Source organism: Lipophrys pholis (genome assembly GCF_963383615.2).
Source record: "Lipophrys pholis genome assembly, chromosome: 14".
In the NCBI taxonomy this organism is placed as follows: domain Eukaryota; kingdom Metazoa; phylum Chordata; class Actinopteri; order Blenniiformes; family Blenniidae; genus Lipophrys; species Lipophrys pholis.
Genome location: NC_137633.1, coordinates 28,464,626 through 28,492,109, shown reverse-complemented (window position 1 = coordinate 28,492,109; position 27,484 = coordinate 28,464,626). Strand labels below are relative to the sequence as shown.

At 44.2% G+C, this 27,484-nt stretch overlaps 2 protein-coding genes across 3 annotated transcripts; both read right to left on the bottom strand.

The window, feature by feature from the left end:
• Positions 1 to 6,300: 6,300 nt before the first annotated feature.
• Positions 6,301 to 9,269, bottom strand: LOC308119634 (SERTA domain-containing protein 3). Of its 2 annotated transcripts, none has more exons than XM_080479786.1 (2): positions 9,197 to 9,261; positions 6,301 to 7,626 (listed from the first exon to the last, which is right to left on the bottom strand). In XM_080479786.1, exon 2 carries the CDS (start codon positions 7,620 to 7,622, stop codon positions 6,882 to 6,884), a length of 741 nt encoding a protein of 246 aa, XP_080335912.1. In that variant the 5' UTR covers positions 7,623 to 7,626; positions 9,197 to 9,261; the 3' UTR covers positions 6,301 to 6,881. The 2 variants fall into 2 exon arrangements, with proteins under 2 accessions (XP_080335912.1, XP_080335911.1); XM_080479785.1 differs by having other exon boundaries at positions 6,304 to 7,626; positions 9,202 to 9,269.
• A 6,537-nt stretch (positions 9,270 to 15,806) lies between these two features.
• Positions 15,807 to 23,891, bottom strand: cdca4 (cell division cycle associated 4). Its single transcript, XM_080479778.1, has 2 exons — positions 23,777 to 23,891; positions 15,807 to 17,301 (listed from the first exon to the last, which is right to left on the bottom strand). The coding sequence occupies exon 2, from the start codon at positions 17,290 to 17,292 to the stop codon at positions 16,330 to 16,332; it is 963 nt and encodes a 320-aa protein (XP_080335904.1). The 5' UTR covers positions 17,293 to 17,301; positions 23,777 to 23,891; the 3' UTR covers positions 15,807 to 16,329.
• Positions 23,892 to 27,484: the final 3,593 nt, after the last annotated feature.

Here is a 27,484-nt window from a genome sequence, read left to right as displayed (position 1 = left end):
AATGTTTTTTCCTTTGAAGGTTTCTCATGTAAACGGGGCCTCATGCAGCCACCTGCCATCAGGAGATGTAAATCTTTTAGCGTTACTTTTGGGGAGCTGTCACTTCATAAATATTTGCATATGATGAATATAAAAAGAAACCGCTTTCTTTCAGAACTTTCAAATGTTGTGGACCATAAATCACCTCTAAGTTGTGCTTTTAGCCCTTCACATAGCAATAAAGTTCTTTATATGGAACAACAAACTCTGTTGGAAAGAGTAAAACTGACCAAAGTTACATTATATTTCACAGCTTTTGTCCAAATTAACTCTAAATAGACTATAATTTTTAGCGTTTAAATCCTTTATTGACGACATGTTTCCAGTGTCTGGCAAAAAATCTTTTTTCATCACAAAAACCATGTCTTCTGTGAATTAGCTTAGAACACGTAGTTTTAAATAAATAAACCAGCATAATGTTGGCTAATGAAGGATTCTAAGTTATAATTTCTAACTATATATAATTATAATCAAATGGTAAATAGAACTGCTCTACCAACCGAAGTACATAATTGGAGCCTGGCTGCAGTCTGAGGTCTCTCCTCTCTGGGACCCATGTCTCTCGCTCTGAGTTATCAAGGGGTCGGTCCAGGAAAAACAACATGCCAGGAGCTTGTTTGTTTCCATGTTTGTGGAAAAAAAATAAATTAATAAATGCCGCCGCAAATGCATTTGCAGAGTTCAGGCCGTGTCCCTGACCTGCACTTGAATCTGCTGGGTCTTCGCAGGAGCTTGTGAATCCCTTACAGATAATCAGACACATGGGGAATGTGCTGCTTGGGGTCACAGCGCCTGTCAGAGACGTTCCCACACCCAAGTCCATCAGGGAAGACGTCCAAACCAAGTCACAAGATCTCCATCACTTTCTTTTATTCCTGCATCCCATCCAGAAGCCGTCCAGACCTCGTGGGCCAGTCAAACAGCAGCTGCACAAGTGAGATGAGCTTATCTGAAGCTGTTCTCACAGTTTGAGTGTTTCTCCTATGAAATGTTTGTTCTCGGTCATATTTTGTACAATTCTATAATAGAAACAAAGAAAAGAAAGGTATACAGTTATGAAAGTATATGAGACAAGTAGTTCATTATATTCCATCTTAATATGAGAATTGATTGAACACACTTTTTGTGCGGTGGAAACACGCCTTAATAGACACAATTGGTATCAAGCATGTCAGTATTCCTCTGTCTGCCTGCTCTTCATTGACTCCAGCAGCCAAATCTCTTAATTCACATCTTTGGGCCTGTGAGCATGTGACCCAGGACCTTTAGGTTTGTCATCATCCACAGCCTGTGAGCAGGAGAACACCATTGACTATATATCAGAAGTTTGGACATCGATCACACTGACGATTATCTGTACGTTCATCTTCCAGGCGCTGCCGGTTCGATCTGCCATCAGTCCTATTGTCCTGCAGCAGTGGAGCGGTTTGCTCTGTGCTGAGTCAGCGTGTCTGCAGAGAAACATTAAACCTGGAGTGAAACACCGCAGCACTCTGCCAGGATACAGCCAGCAGGGAGGGGGGGGGGGGGGGGGGGGGGGGGGTGCAGTGGATTGTTCACTAGTTGTGTGCAGTAAGATGCATGTTGAAGTACCCTTGAGCAAAACGCTGAACGGCTGCAGATGATTGTCCTGCATGGCATCTTCCTCTGTTGATGTGTGATCAGCAGAGTGGAGACGTGTGAGTGAAAACACCTCGCCTGTCAATGTTGAATTTTCTTCCCAGTGTCGAATGAAAGAAGTTTCTGTCAGGATAAATCAGAGTTTTGAAAATGGATCAAAAGACAAAACGGTGTGAAAATGTAAATCATCAAAACCTCCAATCCTCAGCTGACATTGGTTGTGTGGTTGTATGTTTTCATATCTTCTTGTGAAGCGGCTGCAGTCTGCTGAAGCACTTTTCCCACCTGTATTGATCCGTTATGCTGCGGATGTTTCTGCAGCAGATGAAACATGAGATCAGGTGCCTTGCTCAATACTTTCCTTGACCAAGGACATTTTTCAGTGGATTAAGGAGAAGTGGTAAAAATACACATACTTCTGGAGGAGTGCAGATTATTGTGTAACTGATTTACTTTTGAAATATTCAGGGTTTGAAGCACTCACAGTATAGGAAATAAAGTCAGTATATAAAAACAAAGTGTTATAAATCCAATCGCTTCAGCCGGTGTCCTCCAGTTACTCTTTCTCTGAAACCTCCTTAAAGCAATGCTCGTAGTAAAGTTCTGATTCCTAAACATTCTTAGAAATCCTCACCTATACATTTAATCTCACCCCCAGAATGAGGTTTGGTCCAGATTCTGTTCATTTGACATTTTTTCATGTTTAAATTGGGGAATGATGGGAGGAGGAATCATTTGATCAGCCATCGCTTCTGGTAAGCAGCAATTCTGGTGTCATACCTTAAGGTTGGGGTTAGTATTTCCAGGGTTGTGTTTAATATTTCCAATGATTTTGACACAGTAACATCTGAAATTAGTATTTTTCCACAGTTTTCTACATCACCATTTAATAAAGAGTGGGAACTTGCAGAGGTTGAGAGGAGCCAGCTGATGTGACTCTGGTGCCAGCGTGTCCTCAGGTCATCTCTCAGGTGAACTGGATTCAGCCAGTGGAGGGAAGGAGGAGATGAAGAGGTCGGTTCAGGACTGTCAGGAGGAATTCTATCTCTCTGTTGGTCAAGGAGTGGCTCTGTGGCTCAGCGGAGGGAGCTTCACTCCGTATTGTCACCGTCAGCCCAAGTGAGGAAGATGGATAGATGTTTGGTCTGCTGGTGAAAGAGCAATCATTTCTGTGCTTTATCACTACTGGTAATAAAAATATCTTAACAGAAGGGGATATACGAAGACCAGAGAGGTCTATAATCTAAATATTAGATATAAATGCTTCTGTACGATACTGAAAACTGCTTTTCGGTGTTTGTCTATGATGGCTACAGAGGCTGGTTCTGTCTAAATGTTGAGTTTCCTGAAAGTGACTCCAGTTTTCAGTGATGAACACGCAGAAACAGCATCAACAACATACAGTATTTTTAATGTGCACTGTCATACCCAACAACAAACATGTGCAGTTTTGCTGAGAGGCCACCAGAGGGCGGTGCTGGCTTCATTATCGCTACCTGTTTGAAAAGAGCTTACGTGGGAGAGGTTTGCCCTCAGCCTTGCTTCTGAGGCTTTTAAAGCCTTTAAAATGCTGTGATACTGAATTCTATTAAGTTTTTTTAAAATGTTAAAAAATCAAACTGTGGTGAACTTTGAAGGAATGTGTTTCTATGATACAACACGCAAAAAATCCCCCAAGAGGCACAGAAAAACTCCAACATGTCTGTGTGTGTGTGTGTGTGTGTGTGTGTGTGTGTGTGTGCGTGCGTGCGTGCGTGCGTGTGTGTGTGTGTGTTGTGCACTACAGTTGTTTTCAGTTACTTATTTTCTAATGTGAATGTGATGTTTTTGTCATTGACCTAAAAAAGCAGCTCTCAGCAGCCTGAGCAATGTTGTGTTGCATAATGAGTCCAGGTTTGTCAACATGAACAAAAAGACTCAAGCAAACCAGCCAGGGTTTTGGTTTTTACTGTATAATTGAATAAAATCTATAAAATATTCCACAAAAAATATAATACATTACGAATTATCATCTCATTTCATCCTTCAGATACATTAATATGATGATCAGAAATATACAGTTTGTGCTTTACAGACATGTTCAGTTATAAATAAACACTGCAGCTCTGTTCAGTCCCGTCAGTGTCACGTTGTGTCCGATGGAAAAGAGAAAAGTGGTTTAATTTCCAGCTGAGCGTCTGCAGGAGCAGAAAACAAGTTGTTGTTGGAGCTGCTGCCATGCAGCTCGCTGCTGGCCTGTGATTGGTCAGTCCGGTGTGTGAGTCCAGGCAAAAACAAGCTGCGGGATCCTCCCACTGAGCCGGTGACGCAGACAGCTTCCTCCCACCCTCCTCCTCCTCCTCCTCCTCCCTCAGCTCGCTCACTGTCAGCCTGTCAGGGTACATTAAGCTCATACAGCTGCAGTGTTCAGCGAGCACAGCAGAAAAAGGCCAAGAAGAAGGAAGAAACGTTGGTCGACGGTCGCTTTACATAACACCTCATTGCAGGTTTTACAGATTTGTTCACCACTGAATCTCCTACAGCTACAACCCCCTCGCCGCCCCTCCTCCAAGCGTGAATAAAACTCAGTAGTAAGGCACGTTGTCGACAGGAGGCCGGAGACAGAGATGAGGACGGATTGCTTTGGTCTGACTGCAGAGGGGAAACGCTGGATTTCTTTCATGGCTTATGGAGTGCAGGTTGAAAACAGAAAGAAAAGAACAAGTCAAACAGACAGCAGGAGGTAGAAAAGGCGTAAACTGTGTTGCTTCCACTGGACATGAGACTGGAGCTACAGGTAGAAACAGGTAAAAAACTGCTTTAGAAAACTGTCCCCCCTCAAAGGCCATAGAGATACAGAGGTGTCCGTTTGCCACTTACAATTTTCAGATGGTTGCAGGTCAATTCGTACCGTTAACGGGTCATTTCCTACCTGAATTCTGAGACCAGTTGTGTTTTAAGCCTTCGACATGATCGGCTGAGGCTGTTAAGAGTGCAAATAAACAGCAATAGATGCCATTTCAAACGTAATCCAAGTATGTTACTGTACACACACACACACACACACACACACACACACACACAAATTAAACATGCATGTACAGGAAGAACATGCAAACTCCTCCAAACGTCACTGATATTCTCACTGTGTGGTGACAGACGCAATCTGGATGTCATTTATAAAATCTGTGCAAAATCACCTAACATGGCTTGTTTCACCTCTTCTAGTTCAAAAATAATTTAAATAACATCATATTCTGACTTCCTTTATGCTTCGGCTGCCGTGTCTAAATGATGTGCTGTTTGCAGAAACGTGTTTAAAAGAAACAATAAAGTAGAAGTTACTCTAAATACTGACAGGTGTGATAATTCAGGTTGATTCAGGTATGAATTGGCCACAATACCGAGCTGTTCTGGTACCAACTGACCGGCACATGGCAGAGTTTCCTCCTGACGGTTGACTCGAGGCCATCAGCTCCTCAGTCCAACCACTAAAATACATATTTAATGCTGCATTCATGACATGAAGGATTCATCGTAAATACAAGCTGCCGAGAAGGGAAAAAATAAAATAAAATAAAAAGGTTGATTCTTGCACATTTTGCATCATTTTTGTGTCACAAATGGTCCAAATGTGTGAAGAGCCGCCAGTCCAAGGTCAGAAAGGATCTAAAATCATAAGTTACTCTCACACCCACAAACAGCATGTAAATCTGCTGCTCGTTCATAAATAAGAAGATCCCATGAAGGCATGTCTGCTTGTTTCCTGGCTTCTGGAGCGCAGCGTCCTTCTCCCACATAAATACTTTGAGTCTGAGCTCAGTCCTGATACTGAAGGGAAGCTGGCCCTTTGCCCTCGGGTTGCCGGCGGCTCGGCCTGGAAGTAACTGAAGGCAATTCAATTAATAATCAACCAGGTGTGTTCTGACAGCGAGTGACGCAGCTCAGGTTCCTCCTCTCCTGAGACCTGCGTTTTCACACGGCGCCGCCGCCTCGTCAGACTTAAAGCTCCGTCTGCATTCACAGGTTGAGAGAGCGGAGGGAGATTCACCTGCACGTCGCTGGTCTGTCCACTGCCGCCCTGCTGCTTCCCTTCCTGCACGAGTGCAACACTGATACACTGAGCTACACTGAGCTACACTGAGCTACAGTGAGCTACACTGAGCTACAGTGAGCTACAGTGAGCTACACTGAGCTACAGTGAGCTACACTGAGCTACAGTGAGCTACAGTGAGCTACAGTGAGCTACACTGAGCTACAGTGAGCTACAGTGAGCTACACTGAGCTACAGTGAGCTACACTGAGCTACAGTGAGCTACAGTGAGCTACACTGAGCTACAGTGAGCTAGTGAGCTACACTGAGCTACACTGAGCTACAGTGAGCTAGTGAGCTACAGTGAGCTACACTGAGCTACACTGAGCTACAGTGAGCTACACTGAGCTACAGTGAGCTAGTGAGCTACAGTGAGCTACACTGAGCTACAGTGAGCTACAGTGAGCTACACTGAGCTACAGTGAGCTACAGTGAGCTACAGTGAGGCACAGCCACTTTGTCTCCACGTCTGATCGGCTCACTGCAGATCTTTCATTTTGTGTTTGAGATATCAGCAAATACCTTGCAGAAGCAACTTTTTGTAGAAAGAAAGTAGTAATTCTTCAATAAAACGTGGCTACAATCTGTATTTTTGATTGTTAAGTGCTAAAACCAGCGGCTCCCGACCTTCATCACCATCAGAGAAGTTACAGGAGCTTCTTCCATCTTTCATTTGCTAAAAACGTCACATTGAGACGAAACGCTGAACATATTGAAGACATCCTTTCTGACTATATAGAAAGGGTCTAACTCTGGTTCCTCTGGGCCCCAAAGGGGGTCTCAGACCTCAGGTTGGGAAACACTGGCTCCAACTAATTAACTTCAATAATTCATTTTCTGTTGAGCAGGTGATTATTTCTGGACTCAGGACGACCAAAGCAATATTGGAATTGTTTTTTCTCAAACTATGAGATGTTTCTGTGTAATAAATACGTTTAAGGTGTGTGTGTGTGTGTGTGTGTGTGTGTGTGTGTGTGTGTGTGTGTGTGTGTGTGTGTGTGTGTGTGTGTGTGTGTGTGTGTGTGTGTGTGTGTGTGTGTGTGTGTGTGTGTGTGTGTGAGAGAGAGAGAGAATTTGTGTTTTCTTCTGGAGTGAACGTTCAGATGGAGACTCAAAGGTCCGGGCCGCTGGGCTCCTCGTGGTTCTTGGATCAGGACTTGACCAGAATCTCCATGATGTGGTCCAGCTCGTTCAGGTCCGTCAGGCAGGACTGCAGCCCCCCTGCTGGGGGGCCGCGCAGCTTCACGTCCTCGTCTGGCCATATCGACACGCTGACGGGCCACAGAGAGCCCGCCGCCCACGCCGAGGGCAGATCAGACGTCTCATACATGGACGTGTCGATGTCCTCGAAGATATCGTCCAGGGCGAGGTCTCCCAGGTAGCCCATGGCGCTCATCGCCTCACTGAAGGTGGGCGGTGAGGGTCTCTGCTGGTCGAGGGGGGCGGCCGCCTCCTGAGAGGAGGCTTCTGGAGATGGAGGCGGGGACGAGCTCACCACGATGTCCTCCACACAGCCGGGGCAGGTCACCGACACGTCCTCCCTGAAGTCGTCCCTGAGGAGGCGGGAGTCCGGGCGCACGGCGCCCAGGAGCGTGTCGGGCGGGGCGCTCGCAACCCCGTCGCTCTGCATCTCCTCCTGGATCTGCCGCAGTGTGTTGATGAGCAGCACGGAGCGGCGCAGGCTCAGTTCCACGCCGGCCTGGTACCGCTGCAGCTTCTCCAGGCAGAGGCCGAGCACCAGCTGCCGCTGCTGCAGGCGGCTGATGGAGGGTCCGGGTGGAGCCCCGCCCTCCTCCGCCACCTCCTGCTCCATCACTGCGGCGTCAGGGCCCACCTCGGCCTCCAGCTCCTCCAGGCAACTCCACTTCCGCTTCACACCGCGACCCAACATTGACCTAGATCAACGGGAGGAGACCACCGGTCAAAACGGGACGGAGCCACTTTACCACCATTAGAAACCAGAATTTACTGCCTCGACTGGAGAAATCTGCTCAATCAAGCCAGAAAAATAAAGTTCTGTTAGGAGCAGAATTCTACCTAGGATTAGTTGTTAAAAGTCCCTTGATGACATCATCAGTAGGGTCAAACTAACCTGTTTCACCACAGTCCTATCATCAATACTGATCTCTGATCCAAACATCTTCAGGGTTTTCTTTTACATTTTATAATATTAATGCCACTTTCTGCCCTTTTGTTTCGGCTTTTTAATCCGACAATTCATCAGTCACCACCTCCTGAATGTGGACTCCATTAGCCTTTCACTTTTCTTTGTGAATTGATCTTTAATGTAATGATGAAAAATGAGACAATTTCAGGCTTTAATTGAAATTATTGACTATTTTTTGACATTTTGAAGAAAAGCAGCTGATTGAGTTATTTAATATTGAAAATATTTAACTTGAACACATAACACCTTACATACATGAACTATTTATGCAGTTACTTTGTACAATATCTTCTCAATTCATATAAACTCTGGTAGCTTTTAGTTTGAAGCAGGGGTTCAAACATCAGGCCCGTGGGCCAAAACCGGCCCGCACGAGACTCCAATCGGCCAAAACACCAAATAATAGCAAACATTTCTAAGAAACATTGATTTTGTTAACATTTTTTTGAGCAGCGAACCCAACGCTGACATACCAGCATGAAAGCTGAAATGCCGTTGTGATGTGTAGAAACACCCACAATGCAGCAGCCGGAGGAGCTTTCTGGACATGTCACTGTGTTTCACAGGAGGTTTCATTAAAATTGCCTTTCTGTTGAGATTGGAGTCATTTTTAGTAGCAATTGTGAAAATATAGACATTTTCATCCCGTATACTCTGCGCCACAACACAGGAAAACATTAGAATTCAAATGTAAAGGTTATTATTTCACTATGGTACTGGTCCGGCCTCCTCAGGAAGACTGAGTTCTGTTCGTGGCCCTGAAATGAAATGTGTTTCACCTGTACAGTGTGAATAAGAGATCATCAGAAGTCATTTAGAATCGGTTCTTTGGATTCCTGCCGAGTCTGACCAGTGTAACAGCCGGCAGGTTATTCCCACCCAGCAGACATGTTAAAGACAGTTGGTGTTTGGTTGTATTAGTCCAGACGAGACGAGTTTCCAGAATGTTGCTGTGAGTTTCTCTCATTTCGAGGGAACATTTGTGACTCACTGACAGACTCCTGCAGACTGACTGACTTTACTCATCATTTCCCAACTCGTTATTACACAGTTATTAAGCGTCTGATCACACTGCCGCTGCTCGACCGAACTGAGCAGAGAGGAGACCAGTAGTAGAAGATTTATCATCTTAGTTCTGATTATTTAAATAAGATTCTGCTTCCACTCTTTCTGCCCTGGACCCGGGAGAGATCTCCTCATAACCTCTCATCTCACCACGACGGGAATAACGAGCTGAACAGCCTCAATCTGAAGGATTAGACGGATTCTTACTGAGTTTTAACAATAAAAAAAACAACCTTACGTGTCCTTGGACAGAGTCATGAGGAGTCCGAGTCCGTCGAGTCTCCGCCGCGTTCCGCTGCTGTGTGGAGCCGGAGAGAGGAATGTTCGACGGGGGGAGGTCCGGGGGGGGGGGGGGGGGGGGGGGGGTGGGGGGGGGGGGGGGGAGCTCCGCAAGCGCGAGGAGACCGCATTGGTCCGCGGCCCTCTGCTGGAGCCTCCTCCCTCCGCCTCCTCTTCCTCCTCCTCTTCCTCCTCCGCAGCTCACGGGGCCGTTAATGTGCGGCCGTGCTGCCGCTGCGTTCAGGGCCGCTGGGGAAGATGGCTTCGGTCTCCCTGCACACGTGAGACGCGCAAAACGACCCAGAAAAATGATTTAGAAAAAAGAAATCATGATTAGGGATGCACCGATAAAGGTTATTTAAAAGATGAGTACTGACCTTTACGAGTATTTATCAAATGCCATCAGGCGTCGTGTGTACTCCATACGCAAACGATACGAGAAGGCTATGCGTTGCCGCGAACCACCGCCGCACAGCCTCTGCGTCGACGCGACGCGCGCCTCCAGCAGCCAGCATACAGTACGCACAGCGCACTGCGGAGCGTTTATCTGCGCACTGCGCTGTGCGTACTCGCGTGTGAGCCCCGAAACTCTTTAAAAGTTACATTACTTTTGTGATTCACTTTAATATTAAACAATCTCCAAACCGCCGACAATGCTCGTGCTCTCGTGCGTACCTGCGGGTAATGTTGTTGACGTCATGACGTCACGTAATACTCACTGGCGCGTTCACAAGTACAAGAGTCCCTGATGAATAGAGATGCATCAATACTCATACTCGTAGTAATATTACCATTATCATTAGAGTATAGGTAGGCCCTTTAGTGAGTCTCACACACACACAATGTTTTACTACTTGCTGGTCTTGTCCACTATTGTTATACCATTATTATTGTACCGTTCCGTCTACATTTTGGTCATTTTCACATATATTTCTCAGTTTTATATTAAAAAGACCCCAATGCTGATAAACTTGTTGAACAAGATACATTTTTGAGATGTAGTAAAGTAAAATTAGTAATCAATACATAAAAAAAGAAACTCAGCAGCATGTAATGATTACAAAACCAGTGAAAAGACACACATTTTGTCACAAAATAACACAAAGAGACACAAAACTTCTCCAGAATGGCACATAACCACGCCAAACATCAGCAAGATACACAGACAGAGTACACAAACCGAGCTCAAATCATCTTTCTTCATCTTTCATATTGGTATGTTGGTGTTTGGTAGGACAAGAGGTGGCTTTTTACTCTTCTGTGCCCAGAGGCCTGAAGTTCCATAATGTGTTTGCACGTGGGGCCTACAGTACTACGAGAGGACAGCGTTAGACACAGCACAGCGGAAAATCCTTTCAAAAAAAATCCTGCTCTGCTTTGCTGTGCATCAATAATCTTAATACCATCTGCTAAACTGACTCAGAATTTGCATGTCATCCTGAAACTAAAGTAAAAATCACCCAGAACTGCAGTCAGCTGAGTCACTGAGAGCCTCCTTGCTCTTCTCTCATCTGTTTTTTTATTTTTTTTATTAAATACCACCAGCAAAGAATTTTTTTTTTATAAATCAACATAATTTTATATCATTTAGTGCACTGATAATAGGAAAAGGAAATACAGAGTAACTGAAGGTTTCTATATATTTTAAACGCTTGAAAATGAAATAGATTCTAAAGATTGTTGTGCCATTTCACAAAACACAACAAAGTGTTTGTATTATGAAGGAAAAGTAGTCACACATTTTGAAACTAGGGAAAATGTGTTTCAAATATCCGACACTGTAGCAGAGCACCTAAATGCACCATTTTAAAGAGACAGATGACGCAGAGCGGAAGGAGGGACGTGACCGGAAATACGTGGAGAAAACACCAAATAAGGAAAGTTTCCTTTCAGTCTCTTCCTCCTCGTGCTGCTCACATCTGAAACCTCCACCAATTCTTCATCTTCATCATCTTCATCTTCTGAAACTGTGTATTCAGAAAATGTTTTAAAAATGAGGGTAAATAACATTTGTTTGTTTTGGTTGGGCGATAACATTTTTTTTTTTTGTGGTAAAACCTGAAAAAAAATTTAAATTCAATTTGTGTTGGAAAAAGTCTGGTGATTTGTAAATTAGGACATCTACTCAAAGAAAAAACACAAAGTATTCTTGTTAAATGGTCCCAAGTTACTTTTTAATGGCATTAAATTGCTTTGTGTTTCCTGCTTCAGATGAGAAATTAATTAATCTCCCACAACTCCAGAAAGTGCTCTAATCCAAGTCCTAATAAGAAGGACATGATTCCATGGTAAACATCATACTGTCCCACCTTTTTTGAGACGTGTTGCTCTCGTCATATTTAACTTTGGCTAATTTTTCCATAAACAGTTAAGATTTCCAAGTTTAAACCCCCAATGTCCTTCATTCATTCATTCATTCATTCATTCAGACTAATGGGGACCCTTACAATTAAATTAAATTAAAAAAAAAAGGGTTTTAATTCTATTCTGAATTAAATATTAGTTTATAAGATTTGTGAATCACTGTACTTTGATTACATTTCACACAGCGTGTGGGATTGTTGTTGTCGATCACACAAATCAGAAGTGAGAACGAGACTCAAAATTACTTAAAGTACAGATTTTGAAAAATACTACCTGATTATAGTAATATCAGTATTTGTATTCTTTTACCAGAGGGAAAAACAGTACTAGAATTTGTAGTCATGTTGCAAGTAAAAGAATAATTCATGTAAAAGTACAAAGTATGCTTCTAAAAGTATTAGTTACTTTTTTCCACATTTAATTCTCAGTAGCAGGCATTGAATTAATGTTACGGATATATAACTAGCAATGAAGTAGATTACGTCAATAAATTAAATTACATTCATAAGAAAATAGTGCAAATTCTATTTAATTACAGTCGTGTAAAGTTTTGTTATCTGTTACATACATACCTGCTGATCATCTTTTACCAGATGTAGAGAGAGTACTGAAAGTTATACTCATTTACAGCTTTGATTCTAATGCTTAGTTTGGACTCCATCCATCTCCTCCGTCTCCAGGTGGTGGTGGTGTCAGTCTGAGCACCGTCACCCCGATCACATTGACCCATTAAGAACCTTCCTGCAGGTGGAGAGCCCACAGGAAGGTGGAGAGCCCACGGGAAGGTGGAGAGCCCACGGGAAGGTGGAGAGCCCACAGGAAGGTGGAGAGCCCACGGGAAGGTGGAGAGCCCACAGGAAGGTGGTGCCCGGCGGGGGACATGAACCCTCTACCTGGAGACTGAGAGTCTCCTGCTCTACCTACTGAGCTACCCGGGGCTGTATTTTTGACTCCATTCCAAGTAATTGTAATTGAACAACTATTCAAAGTATAAGTTACTTTGGAATCACATTTAACTGCACTGATCGTCACAGATGTTCATTCTAAGTTACAAGTATGAAATATGTGATAGAATACTGTACAATACATAGCGTAGATTGTAATTCAGTATGAGTTACATTACATAACTGAATGAGTAATCATAACAGTACAAACATAAGTAATGCGAGTACAGTATTTGTAATTTATGTATATAAATAAACACACTCATACGTTACAGCTGCCGTGTTAAAGGTCACACTGATTGTTTTCATCATGAGGTGAAAATATAACATTTGATTAAAAAACCTCTTCACTCTTCTCGTCTCTGCTGCTTCTGTCCACGCTGCGTCTCTTTTCTGCAATAACTCGCCTCCTCGGGCTGCCTTGGTGCCGACTCACTGAGAGGCCATTCATTTTTAACTAGAGGCCTAACCGAGTGCAGGCGGCAGGCGGCAGGCGGCAGGCGGCAGGCGGCAGGCGGCAGGCGGCAGGCGGCAGGCGGCAGGCGGCAGGCGGCAGGCGGCAGGCGGCAGGCGGCAGGCATCAGCAGCTATAGCATGCGCTATGCACCGTATGGCATGTAAAGTGGAGCTGCGGCGAGCAGCTACGATGTTCAGCCTCACGCTGTTGTTCGTCTGAAAGGAGAAGCCTCTCACCAGAGTGGCACCAGAACCGGCGGTCGGCTGCAGCTCGGCTGGACTGCTGCAGGATCTCACGGTTCATCATGTGACGAGAAAGAAGATCCAGCTGGAGCCAAACCGCAAATTCAATTTCAAAGTTTCTCAGCTCTGGTTTGGAGGAATCATCAGCTCTAAAAGCTTAAGAGACTCATTGGTAGTTATTCTCACTAAACTGTAGAAACCGTCCAGATATTGTGAGTAGTAATGTGTCGTAACGCTTCATAAGCTGATAGTTTACTTCATTTATTGAACGTGTAGTGAAGCAGTGAGGCCATTGAGCCTCAGCAGCTGATTGAAACCTCACCACATTTTAGGCTGTAGGGCCTGTTTCAACTGGGATTCGAACCAGGGACCCCACCACTCAGTGTTTAGACTTGGGGGACATGAAATATTCCGCCAAAAAATAATAAAAAAAAAAAACATCCAACAATTCAGGACTTCATTTTTTTTTTGACGACAGAACCGACTGTATATCAAACCTGTATTCTTAATGGAGGCCAGGGTGCTGAGGTGGAACGTTCTTCTGCTTCACAGTGAAAAGACTCGTTCATCGGGGAGTTTACATCTTATTCATGTGCATGGCTAGGTATTTCTAAATACTGGTTGTTATTACCATAGTCCAAATACAGCCCCAGGTAGCTCAGCAGGTAGAGCATGAGACTCTCAGGCTCAAGGTAGAGGGTTCATGTCCCAGGTCGGGCGCCACCTTCCTGTGGGCTCTCCACCTTCCTGTGGGCTCTCCACCTGCAGGAAGGTTTCTTAATGGGTCAATGTGATCTGGGTGACGGTGCTCAGACTGACACCCCCACCACCCGGAAACGGAGAAGAGGGAGAAGATGGAGGGATGATGAAAATCTTCCTGGTGAAACATTTCTCTGACTAAATGGAAACTTTTCAACGACTGAAACAAATCTGAAATTATCACAATTTGTAATTAAAGACTTTAAACTTTGTTGGACGGCAGAAACACTGCTCCTGGTCGTCACAGACGTGGTAACCAGTAGTTCTGCACATGCTCAGTTGAGCCAATCAGAACAACGTTTCCTCCTTCGTGTCATGACTCCCAGTCCCGAGTCTCCTGGACTTGGTAGGTTTATTTTGACAGCCAACTTAGTGGTCTGTCCACTAGAATGTAGGTGTTCTCCCATTGTTGGTGTTTAGAGCTCATTGTTCTGTGTGTGGTTTCATTACAAAACAACAGCACCCACAAGTGGCCAACATAAAAACTACATCATTTTCAGCAATTCTGTGGGAACGAAAACCTTTTGTGAAACAAGCCTTAATGTTAGTGTTAGTGCAGATAAACAAGTGTTATTAACTCTCCGAATCCCAGATCCTGCAGAGAACAATCATGAGATAAAATCGGTGAAAAGAACCACATCACCGAAATCAATAGTTGCACCTTTTATTATAAAAAATATTTACAAAGATGCTACAATGTTTTTTTTTCTTAATATAAAAAAATGCATACATTTTACAATGATAATTAGTCTTTGAAGTTCTAGCTCCCATTCAGACCAGAGTGACATCCTTCAGGAGTGTTGTGGTAAGGTAATAAGCGCATCGTAATACTGTATTTTTGTCAATACATTGTGTTTGCCTGAGTTAAATCTCTTCATCACGATGATACGAGGAACAATTTAGAAAAAATGCATCAGATTTTTCCACATATTCAGGAGAGAAGGCAACTGTTTGCATAAAGGACTTAAAGGACATTTGAGCTGTGTACAGTCAGTTTGAAACATAGATGAGAGAGCTGCATAGTAATTTGAAGAGTAACCCGGTTATTGTTAATACTAATAATAATTATATTAGAAAAAAAAAAGGAATAAATAGGGACTGCATTCAAAAAGAAAGGCGAAATTTGGGTAAATATAATTTCATCGGGCCTCGTGGTAGAATTGATAAGTCAATATGGCATGTCTGTACCTAGATACAATAAATACAATAAATAAAACAATAAATTAGATGGGTTCACACACAGAATTCTTCATTTGTGGGAACAAATGAGAAAAAGAAATATGGCTTCTGGATGCAGTCATCACCTCAGGGTTTCTCCAAATGCTTCAGGAAAAAAGCTGCTTCTTGATTCTTGATTGGACCTGTTGTTGTTGAGCAGAGCAGGGGGACGACCACCGGTCGCCCACCGGACCCTCCCCACAAACCCAACAACACTGACCCCCAGTCGGTGGGACGGGGCAATCCCCCTGCTCTGCATAAAGCTTTAGAGGAAAAATAAAAATAAAAATCTACAAAGCGTGACAATGCCAGTCCTGACACGTGTTACAGTCGACCTATTATACCGAACCATGGGAAGACACTGTCTCGAGTCTGGCTACATTAAAATCTTAAAAACTGCTTGGGAGAGGAAGAAAATAATATCAAATGATGCTTGCAAAATCCCCCAGCTGTATAATGCAAAAAATATATTTCTATATACACATACGTACATATACATATATTCCATTCATAATTGCTCAAATCTCTAGGAAAATATGCATTAATTCATAGATTTGGATTTACAATTTGTTCTGGTTTTGTGATGTAGTGTGATGATGAACTGGTTCTCGGTCCATGTAACAATAAATAGAAATGGACAGAAAATGGCAGAAGAGCACAGCCAGAAAGCGCTTGGACGACAGAATGTATGACAGACGTAAACATGGAAAAAAATATGTAAATAAGAATGCATCATGGTATAGGTAATTATCTTTGCCTTCTCACGGATACCTGCGGAGTTCTGGATTTCACCTGCAAGGTGGGAAAGTAACAACTGCAGCCGACGCCCAAAAGTATGAGTTTTGTAACATTTAAGTGCCTGGTGAATTTTCAGAAAGAAAACAGAATAACAGAAAGCTGCCGACTTGCCCGAGCGGCTGTCAGGGGAGGCGGAGAACATCTCCAACAGCCCCCCCCCATTCAGGATTCTAGGTGGCCCGCTGTTAGTTTCCCACCCTGTTCACAAAGCGGCCAACAGTCTCCGTGTGAAACAATCCCACAAACAGAATATACACGTGTACGGTGCATAGTCTGGGAGGAGTCTGTGGGGTCAGCACAGGGTTTCAGGACCCCACGATGATCTCCATGATGTGGTCCAGTTCGTTCAGGTCCGACCTGCAGCTGGAGCTGGAGCTCAGGGTGGACGGCCCGTGGGGGGACAGGCTGTCCAGCAGGTCGTAAGGCCCCATTTTGGGGGTGCTCTGCATGCCTGTGAGCACCGTATCCAGGTCATAGTAGGACGGGTCTACGTCTGAGAACAGCTCCTCTAGCGCGGGGTCGGGCGCCGGCGCCGGGTGCTTGATCTCAAACGTCCCAAAAACCTGCTCGCCTGTCCTGGAGTCCGAGCTTAGGTGGTCCCGGTCCGCCTCTTCACCCTCCGACACACACTCCTCACTGTCCTCCTCTTCGTCCTCCTCACAGTCACCATCTTCCTCCTCCTCCTCCCAGCAGGGCCCCATTCCGAAAGGGCCCGCCAGGTAGGATGCCGAGGACAGCTGGGGGGAGACGGGAGACAAAGTGGACATGGTGACCTCGGTCTCCACGTCTCCCTCCATCACCACCTCCTCCGCGTGGTACCCGTCCTCCAGGCCCACCACGGAGAAGGGCTTGGGGCTCTGGCCGGCCTGAGCCGCGGCGTCAGTCTGCCTGCACAGCACCTCGGTGGCCACCAGGCGGTCTGCGGGACACTGAGCGGCCGCCAGGGCCTGGGTCATGATCTGCCAGGTCCCGTCCTGGGTCATCTCTTCCTGGATCTGCCGCACCGTGTTGGCGATGAGCACCGAGCGGCACAGGTTGGGCTCCACCAGCATGTGGCAGAGCTGCAGCTTGATGAGTGACATGTCGAGCAGTGACTGCCGCTGGAGGCTGTAGGAGGACGAGAGCGTCCGAGCCACCGCTGCGGTCGCTGCCGCTGCGGTCGCCGCCGCGGTCGCCGCCGCAGTCGTGGCTGCCGGGCTCTGGTCACCACTGGATGTCGGCTCCTCTGCGGAGTCGGAGAACTTGCGCTTGGTGCCCTTCGGGAACATGTTGTCTCTCTGTTGTAACGGCGAGGAAACAGAAAGAGAAGTCAGGCGCACAGTGGAGACACTCGTCCACAGAAATAATCACACTGACAAACACAAGACAGTCTAATGTGTGAACTTCACTAACATGGTGAGAGGAGGAGCGGTGCATTGCAGTTGTCTCGGAGTTTCGACTTATTTAGATTCATCAATTCATTAGAGTGGGAGCAGAAGAATGCATTAGGGGTATCAAACTCAGTTTGGAGTGAGATGAGAACAAATCCAGTACAAACCAGCCTGAGTTACAGACTTGTGTGGTTCAGACCTTGGTGTTTCTACTGAAACAGAGCACCCCTTGAGGACAAAGTAGGAACAGCAGCCACCAGATGGTTTCAGTTGGGATACATAGAAAAGACGTGGTGGAGCCTACCAGAGGGAGCTGGTCTCTTATGACCATTTTCTGGTGGTAGTGGTGGGGTGGGCTAGTAGCAGGGGGGTCAGCAAAGGAGCTTCACTCATTTACACTGGTGCTGCTGTTCTACTTAAATAAGTCATCTGTTGCTTCTTTTCACAGCAACTTACAACAGTTTGCACTGGAAACCTTTAGTTTTTATGTAGATACTCTTCCTTCTGCACCACCCCCACCGCCAGGTCAAAACTGGTCCGACTCTTCTTATTGGCAATGAAAGTAACTGTGGGTCTTTCCTGACTGTCGTACAGCTCTAACATTGGCAGTGTTCATACATCCTGCACTATTTGGTACTTTTGACTCTAAAGCCACGTTTCCACCACACAAAAAGTGCAGGGAAGGACCGGAGTGGTTCGGAGCGGTATGGCAAAGCAGACCCCGACCAAAATTTGGATTGCGTTTCCACCGCAGAGGGGAGGGTTAAAATGTAGGTGGCGTGCCACTGGTTGTGACGGCGGCAACTTCTGCATGGAGGCAGGGATCACGGACGCGATGCCAGGACAGACACCGGGGCTCGGACCCGCACCGGGAGGTTCTAGCGTCGGGGAACCGGAGCTCTGGGGTGGCACGCGGCGGTTCACGCAATGGAGCACCGGCTAGCGACGCGACAATCGGACTCGGTGGTGCATCGATTACATCCGTAGCGTCTGCTCCCGAGCCCCGGTCTCCGTCCTGCATCACGTCTGCTCTTTAGGGACCAACATGAAAGTTGCGCAGCAAAAAACTAACCAAAAAAAAACAACCAGTGCAAAGCTGAATGTTAACAACAGAGGATTCATATAGCCGACATATTAAAATACTGAGAGCGTGTAGTAAATCACTGACCAATCAGCAAACGGCTCCTCAAAACCGGACCCATTCCATGGTCCTGAGTACCCCGACGGAGGGGTAGCGGAAAAGTATCCATCTTTGGAGCGGTATTTTCCGGAAAATCACAAATTCTTGCGGTGGAAAGCCGAACCATAAAGGACTATACCAGTCCATCCCAGCACTTTTTGTGCGGTGGAAACGCACCTTAAATGCCCCATAGGTGTGTGTTCCATCTTTTCCCATAATCGGCAGATTTCATCTGCAGCCCGTTGCGACCTTAAACTAGATAGAGCAGTATAACGGATTGATCCATGTCATCTTGTGGGTGGGGTTTATATTTGACACCCTTGATGCAGACACTTCCACTGTGGTGAGTAAAAGAGAAACTTATCAAACAAAATAGTTTCTATTTCAGTCAGACGTCATGGTTATTGAAGCTGCTTCTTACATTCAAGGTGTGAATTCCGAGCTCCGAGGCAACTGGAACACAGCATAAGTGTCATGTAGTAAATTAATGTGTGGTGTGATATCTGAGAGGAAATGAGGGAGCTAAGAGCTACAATCTGCTCAAAAGCGGCTGTGACTGCATCAATAAAATACAGGCTTAAAACACTAAACAGTAGGAAATAAATGGTTTGTTGTATTGGGTTTTTTCTTAAAGTTTGCTATACCTTTCCTGTTGAGAGGCACAGGCAATAGCAATGCAGCTCGGTCCCGGCTGCAACGCTTCAAGTACTTTTGTACGAGCGACAAGCAGCTTTTGTTCAGCACCATTTCTGCCCATTTTAGGCCAGTCTGAGGCAAGACTCCTGCTGGGCGGAACAACCACACTTTTAACAGACCACTGAGCCACCGAAAATAGCATGGTTACCAACTAAATGTGGACGCGGCATCAAAGTAAGCACAGACTACACAGACCTCTGTCATGGACAAAAAAAAAAAACATGATCAGACTCAGCACTTTTCACCCCCGACTGCCACCTGTGATCAAGAAAACATTTCCTAATCAACAACTTGCTTTTTAAAAATAAGAACAAAGGTATGGGTGAAAGCGACAGGAGGAGTAAAAGCATTAACAGATCACAGTACAACATACCCCCGTGAGCCGCTAATGTTTACATGGTATATCAGGTTTCCAGGTCTACGCACGCCACGCTTCAAAAACTAGTAGAACAAGATTTTCTCTTCACTGAGGAGGGGAAGAAAAGTAGAGTCAACTTCCTTATTAAACACCACGGCAACACACACAGATGTCTTACAGGAACACAACACTCAGGCCGCCCCCCCACCCCCCTCTAAATAATAAAAAAAGAGCAGGATGGAGGTGGACAGGAGACGCACGGCGTCCGGCCGAGTCTCCTCTGTGAACATCCTGTGGGCAGGGCATCGGGTGAACACTCTCCACCTGCTGCAGAGCGCCGTTTGTGATGCTTTTTCTTTAAACAATCACAAAACAGTCACATTAGATTGACAGTAAGATAAAACTCAGACATGCGAATGAGGTTCACAGCACAGAAACCCAACAGTGAAGAACTGGAGCTCCTGTTTTCTGTGTTTCCCCTCCACCACCTTTATTACGCTCTTAAGGAATCTGAGGAAATTAAATTTATATTGTCTTGATCATCTCTGGACCAGCCACATTAAATGTTTAACTCAGGAAGCCAGGCAGAAGTAAGACCCTCCAATCTGTGCAAATTACATCTCATTTCAACATTCACACAAGGTGCAGTTTCTAAAAACAGCCCGTGACTCAACATTTTAATAAAAATACAATCAAACAAGAATCAAATGTGTTTAGTGACTCTGGGCTTAGATTTCCCCATTACTCAGAAAGTCCTACACAGCATGAGAGACAGATTCCCCCAATCGATCCGATGAGCAATCTGAACCAGCTACGCATTTTAATAGGTTTTATAATCCAAACACACAGAAAATGGCTCTAAAGTGACACGAGCAGCCTGCAGGTCTGCGAGTCCGAGCTTTCACAGAGCAACGTCTCCTGACAGTGGATAGGAAAAAATAAACAGAATGTGGGGGAAGAGGTCTTTATGAAGGAGCCCGGAGATCTAAAATACAAAAGGGTGAGAGAACAGTCATGATGGACATGTGTGGTGCGTTTGAGCTTGAGAGATCTACCCGCTTTGAAAAGGAAAACCGCAGCAGTGTTCAAATTAAAAGAGAAATCAAACACAAGCTGGAGGCCCAACAACCTGAGGGAAAGTTCACTGCACACACAAGAGAAGCACAGGACACATTTCTTCTTTTTACATGGAGAAAAACTGATTAATGTTTATAATCTCAACACTTTACCTTGGTTAAAAAAAAAAAACAGATTATAGGTTGAAAAATCTTATTTTTGAGCTAATGAGGCATCTGTAGCAGACAAATCAGTCCACCTACAAATGAGCCAATAAACACATTAATATAATAACTTGAATCCCAACTAGTAAATGTGGAAAATTTGAGCTTGAACCATCAATTACTCCAACAAATGTTTTCAAATACGTTTCAAAGGATGTGTTACTTTTTGTGAAAATGAGCTTGACAAGCTTTTGCGAAGACAAAACAAGACATTTCTGCATCATACTTAAAACACTGAAGGAGGACATCTTAAATATCAAATCACCAATTGATTGACGGAGTTCAATAATATATTTGCTTATATCATTCAAATATGACCAGACTGATGCTTACTTTTCATTTCTTTACCTGGATAGATTTTACATTCATGGCTATGCAAAATGTTAGTTTAATAACAAATGTGTTTCAGTAAATAAGGAGAAAACACAGATTTGTACAACAGAAACTAAAGAAAAAAGTTGAAAACACGATTCACACCGAAAAACCACAACTTTCTAAAAATATAAAGAAATATACATCAGCAGTTTGCCGTTTCACACACAGATCTCTAAGTATATCACAGGTCTAACGTTTGATAATAACATACACTTCAGGTAATGCTCACTTCCTACATAGATTTTAGTTATTACTGTTATAACAGATAGCCGATGGCCACTTATTAGGTGAACTGGTACAATTGCATGTGATCCAGTAAAACAGCACCATCATTTATTTTGCCGTCAGGAGCTCATAATGTTTAGTTTGTTGTAAATCAGGCACGTTATTTGTCATTATTGTAAAAAATTCCCAACTAATCTTACTCAAATTCTCACAGTTCTGTTTTTGCTATACTGTTAAATATTGTATAAATGTTCATAACATATCTGCCAATAAAGTTAGTTGCAATTGACATTGCTGGTAATATTTCCTCCCTAAATTTTAGTCATAACGTTTTGAAGCCAATAGCCACTTGAGGTAGAATCTGACGTAATCCAGTGCAGCTCTGCTATCACTTCTGCCTAACAAAGGTAAACATGTGGAGGTTTTAATGCCCCGACTTGTAGTTCATCACATCAGATTGGTAGCAAAATGCCTAACTAGAAAAATTAATATGCACAAAACTGCATATTAAAAATAAAAAGAATTCACATTAAGGGCCTCTTATGTCTTTTTAAATGAACAGTATCAAAAAATGTTGTATTCTGATTGATATCATCAAATGTTGAACTCAGAGTACAGGAATAATAGGTGGATATTTGGTCAAAATATTAGCTTTAAATTTACTATAATAATCTCAAAACTATTTTATTTTTTAACTGAATCCAAAAAAAAGGAATGATTATGAAAGGTTAGTGTTTTTATACTTATATTGTATCCAGCTGTCTTTTTTTTTGTTAATAATTATATGGAAATATGTTCTTATGTCTCTGTTTAGGTTATTCTATTGTATTTAACACTAGTTGTGTACCTGTTTACCAAGTATATAGGTTCAAGTTAATCATTACAGTTTGTATATTCATGCTTAGTCTCTGTTGAGTCAATATGTCACTTTTGGGAGATTCTGATTGTTTCAAGAGTAGTTATCTACCTATAAACATTGACTGTATACATAAAATAAAACTGATGAAAGTGACAGTATATCTAATTGTTACTGCTGCAGAGTGTTTAGTGGGTCCTACTTGATCACGTTTTATTTAATAACACGCTATTGTTGGGTTCTGTTTAATAAATAGAACGTTACATGATGATTTGACATAAACCCAGTGAGACTTTCATCCCATGAATTGCAAAATAAGTTTAATTTTAGACTTGGCTGCATATTCTAATATATGAAAAACACGTACAAAGTTCAGTGTTTTACCGACAGTATAGAAAATATCCTCCAATAATAATACTAGAGTTTTTCTTAGTATAGTAACTGAAATCATGACTTTTACTAGCTTATATTTAACCCAGCATATTGTATTTTTCAGATTTGTCTGCTACAGATGCTGAAATCCTCCTGGTTTGTATTAAAATGATCAAATGAAAGCATCAACTCTTCTGTGTTTACATGTCAGAAGCTGTTTTCACTGAGATTTAACCACAAAATGCGGACATATGTGGCGTCTAAAACTCCCCCGTCAGGGCCTGGCTGCAGTGAGGTTTGGAGATGAGCTCCACACAGTTAGACAGCTGCTTTAAAACAGTTTTAAACAGGTTAAAGATGTAAATTTGAGGCCGTTTTGGCCGCAGAAGCCGAGCAGAATGCAGCTCCGCTTTACGTCAATGGCGGCCGCTGCTGGCCGACCCATCCCCCACCGAGCTCCGGCACTTTCTCAGCCCGCCGCGCTAAACGGACAAATAAACCCACTTAACACCTCTAACCCACGTTTCCCCGCCAGCTTCGGGACGTATCCGCTCCGGGCCGCTGAGCTGGGGCCGTGGGAGCGGCGGTGGGCCGCGGGAAGCCGTGGCCGCCGCGTGCTTTGTCTTTTGGGCTCCGGAGCCACAATGAGGCCATTTTGAGCTGGGAGCTAACAGCTAGCCGGCTAACAGCTAGCCGGCTAGCTCCGCTCTGGAGCGTTCAGCGGCTCCGCGGGAGAAACTCTCCGCAGATAGACACCGAGAAACGGAGAAACGGTGCCGAAAGAGACGCTTTCCCCATCCGCCGAACTCATCTTTACCAGCCCCCCACCCCCAAAGAAGAAAACTGAGTGTTAGCGGGCTAATTAGCTCGAAGCGCCCACCCACCCATCCTCCGCGGTCCTTCCTCCTTTCTAGCCCAAAAAAACAAGAGTTTTCTCCGCGGCCGGGCTCTTAAAGTTCCCTAAAAAAACACAAAAACAAGCCGTCACCGTGAGCCCGGTTCACACAAAGAGTCTCCGAGAGGAAGCGGGCCACACTCACCTCGTGTTCGGGTTATTTTATTCCCGTCTCGGTCATAGGATCGACGGCAGGGAGAGCGGAGATCAGGTTCAGATGAGATCATTCATGCCACGGCTTCAAAAACTGAAGCACCTCCGAGTCCTGGTGGTGGAGGAGCGGAGCGGAGCGGACAGACCGGGGAGCCGGAGGAGGGGAGCCGGGGGAGGGGGAGGGGAGCGAGCCATGAGGCTGGGACTCACTCCGCTCTGATCACTCCTCCTGCTCCTGCAGACATTTAAAACAATCACTCCTCCTGCTCCCAGTCTGGATTCAGACATTACAAACAATGGAGGATGCTGTTTTCTTTTTACATTCACAATGAAAGAAAAGTAAATGAAAAGCACTGATCCAAAAATTTCAGAACACACGTTCAAAACGAGATTTAAAGCAAAATCCAGCATTAAAAAACAAAAACAATAAAACAGCTCAGTTGTTGAGATGAATATTGCATTAATTATACTGTGAACTCGGGAAGTTCCGAATTAGAAAAACACAGAATAAATAGAATCAATAACAGAATTAAAAAAAATAATAACTATATGGATTTCACTAATATAGCACCTTTCCACTGCTTGAGCAGCCCATTCACATTCACCCACAATGAGATGGCTGCCATGCAAGGCTCAGTCCATCCCTTGCTCAAGGACACTTCTACAATGGGAAGAGAACCTGCAATTTTCCGATTGAGACGACTGCTCTCCCAACCGAGCCAAATAAAGCCACTATATTGATATTAATATTAAGAGTAAATATTAATAAATACAGGGCTAAGCAGAGACTGTTATGAGCATGGAAGAATGAAATTAACAGAAAATCACAACAAATATTATTTACAAGAGGAGTGATAGAGGAGTGATAGAGGAGTTATAGAGTTTCATAGCCACAGGAAGGAAGAATCTCCTGTGACTGTGTTGAGCACTTTGATGGTATGAGTCTGAAAAGGTTAGTTTATAAATGAAGGGAAATCACACCAAAAAGCATTTATCTAATAATCTGTACCTCTTTATCCAGCTTGGGGCCACAGGGTGCTGTAGATAATCCCAGCACACACAAGGAGAACATGCAAATCCTGCACAGAAAGACCCAAACCTGGACCCAGAGACATAATCTGAGTCTGACATAGAATAGAATATACTGTATAAATCGGAGAGGGAAAATCTTAACAGCATTACTCCACACAGAATAGAATAGAATGTTAAAATATGGAATAAAAACTAAATAAGAAAATGTTAATATGTACGAAGGTAACAGTGGCCAACAGCATGCTGACCACTACAAGCACTTCCTCACTATCAGGCTTATTTGTCATTGTCATGTGATAAATTGTGAAATGGGAACTTCTGAACTGGAAAGTATCCCAGGACCCAGCTGCATGAAGATGACAACAACGAGGTCTTTCTTTGTAGTTTGCATGTTCTCCATGTGGATTTCCTCCCACAATCCCAAAACAAGTATTTGAGGCTGACTGGTGATGTTAAATGTAGTTGTGAATGTGAGCGTGTGTGTGTGTTTACACTGTGATGACCTGCTGACCTCTGCACCTCTCGTTACCTGGGATCACCTCCAGACCCCCGTAGCTCTGAACTGCATAAAGCTGTTTAATGATGGGAAAAATGTTTCCTACCAGGAGCCCTCTGAATATTTTACGCTGCCCCCTGCTGATTTGTTTTCAAGCTCTTGAATTGGTGATTGTCTACGAATTTCCATGTTTATCTCTTCCTGACTGTTATGCGTATTCAGCAAGTCTCTGACATCTGTAACAACCACCTTCACAGGCTTTCCCCCTCCCTTTGAATGTGATTGGTGTGATTATCAGTAATTATTGTGCCTAATGATGCTTGTTACATCTGCCTCTGGAGGGTTTTGTTTTCACTCCCGGTAATTTGCCTAATCTGCCTCTCGGTTAACAGTGAAACCTGACGACAACAGACTTTGAATGAACTTCACTGCTGATCTGTGGTCTCTGAGGCACAGTAATTATACTGTGTGTTTGACACTAAACCTGGAGGAGTTGTTTGGTGTCTCTTCACTTTATCTACTTCACTGATGTGGATGATTTAAAACAAGGGTTTTCTCAACAAAACAGAGTTACCTTTTGGTCTACCCAAAGCAAAGAGGGAAACATACACTAAGTACATTAACATGCTGTTAACATGTTATTGACTCTCCCTTCACATAAGACAATAAGACAGAGCAGTCATTTTGTGTTTCTTACTTTGTATTGTAATTTTTCAATCTCTATGCCACCAATTTCCCTCTTTTTTTATTTTATCCATCATCCCAACCCTTATGACTTTGGGGTTGTGGATCTGACATTTTTCATGTTCCCCGTGGCCCCAAAATTGAAAAGAATTCACTTTAAAACACTTTATGATACAGTATTTATCCTTTTGCTGAACTGTTGAGGTGTAGATTTAATTTTGATTGCAACAGTTATTATTAGGCACTGAATGAACTGTCCCACCACATCAGTGGACAGTAGACAGCCCACCCAGATGCATTATTCATCCTGGCTGGAGACATTAACCATGCAGACTTTAAGACTGTGTTTCATAAAACACAACTGACACATAGACTTTCCAACCCGAGAAAACAACATACTGGATCTTGTCTCCACAACCCAGAAAGGAGCTTACAGGGCCTTTCCCCTCCCACATCTCGGTGCCTCGGACCACATCACTGTCATGCTTATTCCAGCATACAGACAACAGGTTTAAGTTACCAAACCAGTGCAGAAACAGGTACGAATGTGGCCAGAAGGGTCTTCAGAGGCACTACAGAACTCTTTTAACACCAGACACTGTGATGTATTCAAACAAGCTGCTACCCACAGCAACATTACAGAGCTCCAGGAGTACACAGAGACTGTCACTGCCTACATCATCAAGTGTAATGATGATGTAAGAGAAAGTAGGACCATCAATGTTCGTGCTAATCAGAAGCTGTGGCTGACAAGGGAGGTCTACAGGCTCCTGAAGGTATGAAACACCGCCTTCAGAGCTGGAGACCAGGTGGGACTGAGGAAAGCCAGAGCCAACCTGTCCCGCAGCAACAGACAAGCCAAGAGGCAGCACTCCAGGAGAATAGCTCATGGCTTCAGTGACAGCAGAGACACTCAGAGCCTGTGGCGGGGGATACAAACCACACTGAGTACAGGCCCCCGCATCAGAACCCTGACAGCACCGCTCCTCTGCTGAATGAGCTAAATGACTTCTTCAGCCGCTTTGAGGTAAACCATACCATGCCTGCACAGAAGAATACATCTCCTCCTAGTAACCAGGTGTAACTCAAGTGTGCGGGGAGTCCTCAGCAGGATCGACACACGCAAGATCCAGGTCCTGACAATATACCTGGTCGTGTACTGAGCGACTGTGCTGGGAAACTCACGGATGTGTTCACAGACATATTCAACATCTCCCTGAGGCCGGCCGTCGTCCCCACGTGCCTCAAAGCCGCCACCATCATCCCAGTACCAAAGAAGTCATCCCTCCTTTCTCTCAATGATTACCGCCTCACTGCACTTACTCCCATTCTAATGAAATGCTTCGACGACTAGTCATGCACCACATCAAATCCCTCATCTCACCTACCATAGACTGTCACCGGTTTGCATATCAGATGATGCAATTTCAACCGCCTTCTCTCATCTGGAAAATAAGGACTCATATGTTAGAAAGCTGTTCAATGACT